General features: G+C 41.6%; 1 protein-coding gene across 2 annotated transcripts in view; it reads right to left on the minus strand.

Annotated features, from left to right (window-relative positions):
• Window positions 1-7,402, minus strand: part of LOC144500418 (factor VII-activating protease-like) — a 39,240-nt gene extending 31,838 nt beyond the window's left edge. Inside the window, exons 1-2 of one of the 2 annotated variants that reach the window (XM_078223275.1) lie at window positions 7,209-7,402; window positions 6,903-6,927 (exon numbers count right to left, since the gene is read on the minus strand). In XM_078223275.1, coding sequence (XP_078079401.1) covers window positions 6,903-6,927; window positions 7,209-7,271 — 88 coding nt within the window. In that variant the 5' untranslated portion in view covers window positions 7,272-7,402. The remainder of the gene's footprint in view (window positions 1-6,902; window positions 6,928-7,208) is intronic. The other variant, XM_078223274.1, reaches the window with a different exon arrangement.
• Window positions 7,403-11,783: the final 4,381 nt, after the last annotated feature.

Consider the following 11,783-nt stretch of genomic DNA (forward strand, 5'->3'; position numbering starts at 1 on the left):
CTAGTGCAGTGCACAGAGTGTCGGAGACTCATTCTGGATATGACACAAAAAAGAGCAGGATTTATTCCCATTATCCTGCATGTTGGGAACTTAGAATTTTTCGGGAGAATCCCAGCCTATTTCTTTCTCAATGGCTTAAATCTTTGCTGAAAGTTATTAAATATCTCCTTAAAAGTTAACCACTGAATCACTCCTGTCCTACCTTTTAACCTATTTCCCCAGTTCACTTTAGCTTTACCTTTATAACCTTATAATTACCTTTATTCAGTTTAAAACACCAGTCTAGGACCCACACATCTCCCCTTCAAACTGAATGTGAAATTCTATCATGCTACGACTGTTGTCACCTAGAGACTTCTTTACCTGAGGTTATTGATTAATCCAGTCTAATTTCTCATTACCAGGCCTAAAATAGCCTGCTCCCTCATTTGCTCAAGAATGTACTGCTCTAAGAAATTGTATCTTGATGAACTATTTTCCACTCTACCTTTGCTAATCTGATTCATCCAATCTACATGTAGATTAAAGTGACCCATGATCATTGTGATTCATTTCTTATACACTTCATTTATTCCTTCCTGTATACTCTGCTACAGTATAATGACTGTGATGCGGCTTATAGAACAAGAACAAAGAACAATACAGCACAGGAACAGGCCCTTCGGCCCTCCAAGCCCACGCTGCTCCCTGGTCCAAACTACCTTTCCTGTTTCCTATCTCTACCCACAGATTCTACATCATGCTCTTTTGAGCTAAGGCCATCTCACACTACTGTAGTAATGTTATCCTCAATTAACATGATTACTCCACCTCATTTTCCTGGCTTCCTGTCTTTCCAAAATGTCAAACGCCCTTCAGTATTCCCAGCCTTGTTCACCTTAAGCTGATCAGATCATACATATTTATTCCTATTTATGTTAACAATTCATCCATTTTGTTATCTGCTGGAGATATATTACTTGAGAATGTCATCAGCCAGACCTACATATGTATTGAAATTTTTTGGAAAATAACATTTTTTTTAAGCATAGGGACAGTGGCTTACATCAGCTACAATGTTGTACTTGTGAAGGACACAAGTTATTTTAATTCCATAGAATCCCTACAGTGCAGCAGGAGGCCATTTGGCCTATCAAGTCTGCATCGACCCTCCGAAAGAGCACTCTACCTAAGCCCACACACTCACCCTGTAACCTAACTCATTTACCATGGTTAATCCTCTTAACCTACACATCTTTGGACACTAATGAGCAATTTAGCATGGCCAATCTACCTAGCTTGCACATCTTTTGACACTAAGGGCAATTTAGCATGGTCAATCAACCTAACCAGCGTATCTTTGGATTGTGGGAGGAAATTGGAGCGCTCAGAGGAAACCCATGCAGACACAGGAAGCATGGGCAAACTCCACACAGTCACCCTGGAATTGAACCTGGCGTTGTGAGGCAGCAGAGATAACCACTGTATCACTGTACTGCCCTGTAGTGTAGCCATAGCATCCATGGAGATCTCAGGAAGAGGTCATGTGATCCAGCTTATGGATCCAGTGAAAAGATATTGGATTTAGAATAGTCAGAGAGACTGCCAAAAGGGCAGCAATCTTGTCCTACCCCTCTTTTTTCTGAAATGCCTCTCACCAAAATTGAGCCTCTTGTGATTTGAAAAACCTACCAGAAGACCTCATTGCTGCAACCAAGGGTTCTTAAGGGAGATTCCAAATCAATAGCACTGCCTCCAGTTAGAAACCCTAAGAACCAGCAGCTACTGTGGATGTGACCCGTTAGCTGTGAATAAGCAACTGGATACAGGATTGCTGAAATGCATCATCCGCATCCTGATTTGAAACCATGGCCGCCATTCTCCCAAAAGCTCTGAATTGGCAGGAAAGCTGTTCTAGATCCCGACTTTTGTCAGTTCAGCTTCTCACCTGAATCTCCGCATTCTGTGAACTGCAGAGGTCCCAATCGTGAATATCAGCAAAAACCCAGGGAGGCGGGGCCTATTCGTGTTGGAGTCTGACAGTTCTGGAACTCTGCACATCCCAGACCGATCCTGTCTGCAGAGTGGCAGTGGGACCCCCACCCCCACCGATCACCCCTAGGCCTGGCCCATTTGGACTGCCCAATGCCCAATGGGCAGTGCCAAGGTGCCCCCAGGCATGGGCTCTTTGCCCCTTGGGCAGTGCCAAGGGGCACAGGCTAGCACTGCCAGGGTGCCCATGCCCAGGGGGCACCACCGCCCTGCTGCCCGACCCCTGGGGGGCACGGATTGCCTTCCCCTTCATTCCGGCAGGGTCTCCCGTTAGTTCCCCGAATGTGTGGTGCTAGTGTAAACGTCGCCGGAATGAAGTACTCCTGGCGGGGTGGAAGATTCAATCGGGTCCTGATAGTTCCCAATAATTAGATTTAAAACATATTTAAAATGCATTAAAAAAAAATTCAAATTAGTTACCTGCCTTCCCGCCGGTTTCCAGCGTGGTCTGACCGGTGATTATTCACCGACTCTGGGAGATGCACATGCGTTCCTGGTGCATGTGCAAATCCTGGAACAAGGTCGGCGACGCGCATCTCCCACAGCGACCCGCCAGAAAAGTTGGGGATCGCGATGGGAGAATCGCGGCCCATATGTGTTAAGAAAGCTTGAATTGACTGTCCAAGGTGGGTATCTTTTGTGGAGAGTCAGTTGTGGATGTTATATATTTATAAAGGGTTGCAGGTTGCTTTAAGAGTTGATCAAATAATTTGATGCTGATGTCATTAGGGTGTCTGTGCAGGCTGCTGTTTTATTTAGATTTATATCTGATGCAGTGCAGAGTGCAGCCCTTGAATAAAACCTGTTGTGTGTTTGTTTGAATCCACTGGGGGAATCTTGTCAAAAAGTTTTGTTTCTGCCAAGAAAACCAGCGTATTTCACTCCAGATCTTACAAACTCTGCCTAAAAAAATCAAGAGGATGTGTTTGACGGGACTGTGGGGTGGGAGCAGGACCTCAACACACCAGCAAAACCCAGCTGCACTGAGATCAGGACACCATGTTTAAAGGGCACCCTGATCATGACAGGAATAATCCTCTCCCCAGCCGACCATGGAGGTCTCAGGGCTCCCCTACCCACCCCCAATCTGAGTCAACACTTCACTCCCCCCAACCCAATCATCGGCCATCTTTCCGCCTCCACCCCGCAGTCCCGTGCCATGTTTCACGCCACTCTGCCAGTGAGGGGCCTGGAAGATCGGGACTGGGAAACTCGCTGGTGTGAATCTGGATTTTGAGTGTGCACCACAAAACGAGAGTGCAAGTTCAAAACCACCCCCATCATGTGCAAACCAAGTCTTTTCTTCTTCTGGTAAAACCCACAACCCCTAACATAGTTAGGACATTACAATTAACAATAAAACTAACTCTTTATTTGTTAACTTAAGGAATCGGGCTGACTTATTCGTCGCATTTAAGTATCCTTAGTTAAATAAATATTAAATTGAGAAAATCATCTATTAAATTAAATCTCTGTTGCAACCAATTGAGGAGTCAGACAAAGAGAGGAATCAGTTCACTCTGCTAACTTGATCATAACAAAACAGTAAAAGCATTTGCTTTCATCCTTCAGGGAAGCTTTTAAATTCCACCCAAGAATTTCTTCAGGCATTACTATTGAGGTATTCAGTATCTAGGCAGTCAGGAACTGAGACCTGTATCTCATCAGTTCTTCCTTTGGTCGGTGGACTATATTTGGGATGCAGTGCTATATTGTGGGAAGAATTCCATGAGGTTAGAAATGCTGGAAACTTCCTGCTGATAACTATGCTGAGGACTCTAGTGAGTGCCTCAGATGTGCCATGCAATTCATTGGTTACGAGGCAGATTTTAACCCACTCAAGCTTTCAACAGTGATGGAACTGTTCCTGCAGTTGGAGCTCCTTTGTCTCTCCTCATGTGGTACTGTAACATATAGCTTGAAATTAGGTCCACTTGACAATATTAATTACAAAAAAGCTCAACTAGTGACTTGAATGACACTAATGCAAATTGTAACAATTGTACATCAAAATAGAAATTACATTGCACACACTGTATACAAAGAACAAAGAAAATTACAGCACAGGAACAGGCAATTTGGATGTCCAAGTCTGCACCGGCCATGCTGCCTACTCTTCCGAGGACCATATGCCTCTATTCCCATCCTATTCATGTATTTGTCAAGATGCCCCTTAGAAGTCACTATTGTATCTGCTTCCAGTACCTCCCCGGCAGCGAGTTCCAGACACCCACCACCCTCTGTGTAAAAAACTTGCCTCGTGCATCTCCTTTAAACCTTGCCCCTTGCACCTTAAACCTATACCCCTTAGTAATTGACTCTCCCACCCTGGGAAAAAGCTTCTGACTATCCACTCTGTCCATGCCCCTCATAATCTTGCAGACTTCTATCAGGTTGCCTCTCAACCTCTGTCGTTCCAGTGAGAACAAACCAAGTTTCTCCAACCTCTCCTCATATCTGGTGACCTCCATACCAGGCAACATCCTGGTAAATCTTTTCTGTACTCTCTCCAAAGCCTCCACGTTTGGTAATGTGGCAACCAGAATTGAACACTATATTCCAAGTGCGGCCTAACTAAGGTTCTATAAAGCTGCAACATGACTTGCCAATTTTTAAACTCAATGCCCCGGCCGATGGAGGCAAGCATGCGTATGCCTTCTTGACTACCTTCTCCATGTTGAAGAAGCATTAGTTATCATAAAATTATAGAACATATTGAGGCTGTGCAGACCTTCTCCCATTAGTCTGATCTCTCCCTCACAGCTCTCCAAAATTTTCCTCTTCTTGAATGTATATATTTTGGTGCCAAAGAGCAGCATGGGTTTTCCTGTTGACATTTCCCTTTTTAGGTCTTAATGAAGGAAAATCTGGAAGGGATCAGTTGAGAAGCAATAATTTCACCCACTGTGATTTACTAAGGAAGTCCTGAATGAGCTATGCTACCTTCTGCACAATGACATGCAGTCTTGCCTTCTGTGCCACTGGTTCCTACCAAGTTGCAATAGGTTGCTGTATAATTCTGAATAGGAGTGATCACCAGTCTTTTGGTGATCAGGCCCATTCAGGATGGGAGTAAGGTCCTCTAAAGATTCATCAGGGTGGGATGACTCCTACAACATGACAGAGCTACTCAGTTTGATTATGTTGCAATCTTTTCTGAAGTTCAGGAGTCAGTAAATAACAACTCCTTTGAAGTGGAATCATTAAACATCCTGAAAAGAAAAGAATTCCACTCCCACAATGTTCTGATGAGCTGCATGTCAAGACCAATTTTTCAAAAGTTGTCTCAATGCTTGAGTCGCTTATCTCCAGCTTTATTCAAGAAAGGAAGTGTTAAGGTGGCTTCTTGGAGACAAGAAAATCTTTACTTCTCGGGCTCATAAAACCACTTCAACCGATAATCTCAATATAGAATCCCTACGGTGCAGAAAGAGGCCATTTGTCCCATCGGCCGGAACTCTATCACCTCGCCCGCCACGGAATCGGTGCGGGCGAGCGCCCAACAACAGAAATCTTTGTTGACCTTGGGAGGGAATTTCCGGTCTCGCCCAAGCGAGGCAGTAAAATTCCACCCATTGAGTCGGCACCGACAATAATCCCACCCATCCCTAACCCCATAACCCCACGTATTTACACTGACATTGAAGGGCAATTTAGCATGGATGTGGCAATCAATATAACTCTCACATCTTTGGACTGTGGGAGGAAACCGGAGCACCTGGAGGAAACCCACGCAGGCACGGGGAGAACATGCAAACTCCACACAGTCATCCGAGGCTAGATCCCGGGTCCCTGGCTCTGTGAGGCAGCAGTGCTAAGCACTGTGCCACCATGTCACCGCCAGTTTAATAGCATTACAAAGATCAGCCCATCAAACAGAGCCTCTCGTACTATGAACAGAGATTGCTAAGATACATCTTAGTCTCGTGAAGTCTCGTGGGGGAATGAATTCCATTGTCATTTGACACAGCGTATCATACGCCTTTGTAAATGGGTGCAGAGGAAACTCTCCATCAGGATTTAACTAAATGTAAGAGATTAGTGACAATTTCTTGAGAATTAGTGTGGAATCTCATTGCGCAGAATTAGCCCAACAATTTTGCTGTCCTATCCTTGACAGTTACTCATTTTCACAGCAGGAGAAGAAACTTGCAAAATTATCCCTGTTGGAGTCTTTTTATTAGCCACAATGTAAAACAGTTATCACTACATTCACACCTATTGGTAACACAACAGATGTCCTTAACTGTGCTATTGCATAACGATACCATAAAATTATAAGTGCCCTCAATTGATTTTAAAAAAAACAAAACTCACTTTTCAAACACAACAGGTCAATGATATTGATCAAAACATAAAGTTATCAAACCTTTCTCATGTATCTGGAATCGTGTCTGATCCCTTTATATCTCTAAAGCAAGACATAAGTTGCCCATTGCTGTTTCTTAGCCACTACCCTTCCGCTCCTCAACCTTTCAAAGACTCATGATTCTTCTCAACTTGCTAAATAAATCTATTTGGCACAGAGAGAAAAAATGAAGGGCATTCTGCAAAAATGGAAGTAATTAAAATGACAAATCTGAATAAATAAAGTAAAAACTGCAGACAGCATTAACAAATTCCTTTGACTAAGTGTAATCAATTGAACCCTATTATCTTTTTCATTATAATATGCAAATGTTGCTACTTGAACACTTCAGTCATCCAACATATCCTCCAACAATTTTATATGAGCATTCTGTTTACTAGTGCACATGTTCTGCTGAACTGTGGTTAGTGCTACATCTCTCTGTGTAAGTGTCACGCCACCATTTACAGCTTCCTTTTCACAATTTTAATCCTTTTGCAGGTAAAAATAAACTGCTACTTACCACCGTCATACCAATAGATGGATTTCTAGAAAGAAGACATTTCCCAATTTAGAACACATTAGCAAAATGCAAAGTCAGCCTACAATTTATATAGAAAACAACCAGCAAAATTTTTAACAAAAGTTGGAAACTCGATTAATTTAAAAAAATTCACTTTCTTGGAAATTTACTTCCAAGGACATAAATATATCACTTTTCTTTTGAATGAAAGGTTTAACAAAACCGAAGCAAGACAATCATTTAAACATTTCTAAAAGTTCTGTGTGAAAAGATAATTTAAAAAATGGATTTGCTTATGTTACTTACTGTTAATGGCAGAGTTGCATGCCAGATCACACAAATATAAATTAAAATCATAGCCTTCGCCATGCTGGTGGATATAACGGTGAGACCTGGGCTGTTTGCCGGTAAGGGCAACCTTAATTTTATGTTAAAAAAAGCTAATTTACCAGAAGTCAAGTGGTCAATTCATAGGCATAGAGGGAAAATGCTGCCCCAACATTGAGTGTGGATTAATGTTTAACAGTTAAGGACCTGACACAGATAATTTCTAGCTCTCGTCCATTTTCACAATCCAATCAATATTCGGCAAGTTTATGTAGATAAGATAAACCAAGGTCCTGTTTTGTAGAATGACAATATTTCTTTGAAAACTCAGTTGTTTTATTTGCTTTGAATTTTTTCATATAATCCACTTATTTTAAACAGGCTTGCACCACTCTTAAAGTAGCAATCGAAAGAATTCCAACTTTAATGGCCAAAAAACCTAATTTCAATGAAGTATTTGCAACAATTTAGACAATCTTGTTAGCAGAAAGCTATTTGCAATGGTAATGCTAAAGGGAATGCTTTGAAAATAAAATATTGTTGCTTCAAAAATAATGACCTTTCCCATCTTTTCTGTTCAGTCTCTTTGATTTAGTTTCCACCCTGCCTACAGCACCAACATAGCTCTGGTCAAAGCCACAAAGCCTTTGTGACAGACTGGTGTGCACTATCTTTCCTTGTCCTGCTTGAGCCCTCTGTTACATGCAACAGGATTGAACATGTCATCTTTTTCCAATGTACTTCCTCTGGGCTTCGTCTCTATGGCACAATCTGTTAAGCTCCATTCCTATCTGATGCAGGCTAAACTCTACAATGGACAATTTCAGTGTCCTGCTTGGCTGAACTGAACTCCAAATCAACCGCTAGATACCCAGATACTACTTATTTCCAACTCTGCATCATCATCTGCCTCTGCCCTCACTTCATTCACAGTCAGTGAAATCCTTGTCTATGGCCTTGTCACCTCCAAACTCAATTACTCTGACCTTCTCAGCAGCTTTCCAAATTCCACCCAGTGCAATTTCAAACTCATGCAAAACTGTCACCTCAGCCTTTAAATCCTACTGTCCTATTGCCTTAAAGCTCTTGCCATCCTCTATCGACTTTCCATTTCTTAAACTATCCGATTAAAAAACTCTCATTCTCATCTACAAGTTCTTCCGTTGTCCCATTCTTCCAATTGCCAAAAGCCTCGCTGCCCCTCCATATTTCTGGTGCATCTTGGGTTTGCAAAACTTTTAACTCCCTGGACCTAATCCACCCCCATGACCCATCATACTGTCTATGCCTACCCACGCCCCTGCCCAAGCCCCCTGGCTTCTCAAATTCCCTCTGCCAACCAGGCCCCTCTACACACCCCACAGTCCTTCTTTTCTCCTATGCCCCCCAACGATCCATTCCCATAGCTCTTCATACCCCCTATGTGCCCACATCACCATGGATGTTTAGATCCCCCAGACCAACTTAATGTCAACACATGCCCCCATCCACCACTCTTTGCCTTTATATCTTCCATGCCAACTTACCTTGTATCTTTTGACAGTTTCTTGGCAGCTTTGACAGTTCCATGACAGCTTCGATGGCTTGACAGTTGTTCGTCAGTTATTTGGCATCTTGACAGTCCTTTGATTTCTTTGATAGTCTTGCATCATATGTTTATATTTATACTTTTTCTGCACAAACATGTTTGCTCTTAACAATCCCAAATAATGACTTATCTCTCTCAAAGGTGTCCTAGGACCATATTCCAAGGGGTATCTTACCTCCCCAAAAGAGTTCTCAGTTCCAAAAAAGAGTCATATTGGACTCAAAATGCTAACTCTGTTTCTCTCTCCACTGCTGCCAGACCTGCTGTGATTTTACAGCACTTTTTGTTTTATCTTACCCCTCCCTATTTCTGTAATCTCTTCCAGCCTTACTAGCATTCAACATTTCTGCATTCCTCCAATCCTGGCCTCTTGTGCACTCTGAAGAGAAGTTTGAAAATTGTGATTGATGTTTAAAATGTTGTTTAGGTTAGCTCCATTTTTTTGATTTGATTTGATTTATTATTGTCACATGTATTAGTATACAGTGAAAAGTGTTGTTTCTTGCATGTAATACAGACAAAGCATATCGTTCATAGAGAAGGAAAGGAGAGAGTGCAGAATGCAGTGTTACAGTCATAGCTAGGGTGTAGAGAAAGATCAACTTAGTGTGAGGTAGGTCCATTCAAAAGTCTGATGGCAGCAGGGAAGAAGCAGTTCTTGAGTCGGTTGGTACATGACCTCAGACTTTTGTATCTTTTTCCTGACGGAAAAAGGTGGAAGAGAGAATGTGAGGTCCTTAATTATGCTGGCTGCTTTTCCAAGGCAGCGGGAAGTGTAGACAGAATCAATGGATGGGAAGCTAGTTTGCGTGATGGACTGAGTTTCATTCACGCCCCTTTGTAGTTTCTTGCAGTCTTTTTTGGAGTGTACGTATCTGTAGTAAGAGATTTCTCCTTTATGGTGTTAGGCTAATTGCTTGTGGAGAAATGTGCAATGGGCTTAATGGCATTTGACCTTTCTCTTACCTAACTGCGCCTGGCACTAGCTCTGGGTACATTTCGGGAATGGCAGCACTGTGATAACATCACTGGACTGGACATGCAATCCAGAGGCTTGGATTAATGATCTAGAGACACGAGTCCAAATTCCACCATGGCTTCTGGGGAATTTACTTTCAGTTAATAAATACATTTGGAATAAACAATCAGTAACGGTAATGTAACTATGTAGCTACTGGATTGCTGTAAAAACCCATGTCATTCACTAAAGTCCTTTTGGAAAGGAAATCTGCAGCCCTATATGCAATTGCAGACCCATAGTCACATGGTTGATTCACAACTCCCCTTTGAAATGACCTATTGAGATGTTCAAGTGCAATTAGGGATGGGCAATAAAAATCTGCTTTGCAAATAATCCCCAGATCATCGAATCAAATAGAATCTTACAGTGCAGAAGGAGGCCATTTGGCCCACCAAGTCTGAACTGACCACAATCTCACACAGGCCTCATCCTCATAACCTCATGTATTTACCCCAGCTCGTCCCCCTGACACCAAGGGGTAATTTAGCATAGCCAATTCACCTAAAAGTTAGAATTATTGCAACCTTTCCATGAGTCCATAGAGTTCTCACACACAGAACACAACAATTTACTGTCAGTGTTCAAGCAAGAGCCAGGATAACCTATATACTACACTGACATTTGCCATTTCTTTTGTGTTTTTGATTATTCTGTTAGATAGAAAGTCAGGCATGGTATGGGAGGTTAGTATAATTAAAATTTATGGGAACATTTTGTTCCAGGCTTTGTAACAGTGATGTTCGAGATATTTGTCTGGATATTAACCCACATTTGAATTGTTCAAAGTTCCTTCTGGTAGTTTGTGTATAAAATTGAATTTGATTCAGAAACAAAAGCTATGTGGTGTTTAATTTTGGAGGAGCAATATTCTAAGAATTTTGAGAAAAGGATGTTTTATTGAATTCAGGTCCTGAATATTTTAGTAATCTTTGTCATGAGGAATTATCAGTACATTACATATGGGGTGGACATAAGCTTGACGTTAAGGCATTAAAAGAACCAATGCTTGTCAATGACTCACAGACTTATAATGGGTGTAGAAGAAATTGCAAACAATTAAAGAACACACAAAAAGATATGAATATTATTGTGAAGCATTGCATTGTCTGAGAGCACATGGGGACACTAAGAAAAGCAATAGAAAGACATATACAAAAGACAGTGAAATATTAAGTAGTGGTAAATATTACCACACCACCAATATTTTATACTTGAGATCACTGTAAATGTATCCACATGTAAACCTACCCCACCTTTGAACAAAACTTAGCACCACAGGGTTAAATGGTGTATCCCTTTATTTCTAGGTTTGAATTGAACTAATACAGGCTACCCAGTATTACATGCCTGACCTTTCATATGCATGTACAACACCAGGTGGCCAAACAATGTATATCAGGCCAAACCATAAACTGGTGTTAACAGATACTCATAAAATTAAGCAGAAGCAAAAATAATTTAGCATTTGAAATAGCAGGTACTATATACTATTCACTCTGATACTTAAACTGTTTCTGACAGCAAAATAACAAATGACTTTAAAATTTTTATGGGGGGTTCTTTTCCAAGGGGTCTTATTCCTCTACTCTAGAAATTAACATGGGTATTTCATTTTACACAGAGTTCTGTCTTGTTGAAGTGACATCATGTGATTTAAACAAGTGATCCAAAGAAACTAAGGTCTGAATTTTTTGGATGGCAGGAACGTATCCCTGCTGACTACTCCACAGCCAATTTACGCTCCAATGAGTATTGATTGGCTGCAGGCAGGACTTCCTCATTCAGGAGAATGTCCCACCTTAATGAGCTTCTAATCAATCTGATTGGTCAGGAAATGGCCCTTGAGTAACCACTAATTAGCCATTTAAGAGCCTCAATTGGAGTAAAGGTGGGTTTCACATCTAAGGTCTTGCCTGCCCCAGCGTACAATCACTGTGTGATCAAG

The sequence above is a fragment of the Mustelus asterias genome, chromosome 11 (genome assembly GCF_964213995.1).
Source record: "Mustelus asterias chromosome 11, sMusAst1.hap1.1, whole genome shotgun sequence".
NCBI lineage: Eukaryota > Metazoa > Chordata > Chondrichthyes > Carcharhiniformes > Triakidae > Mustelus > Mustelus asterias.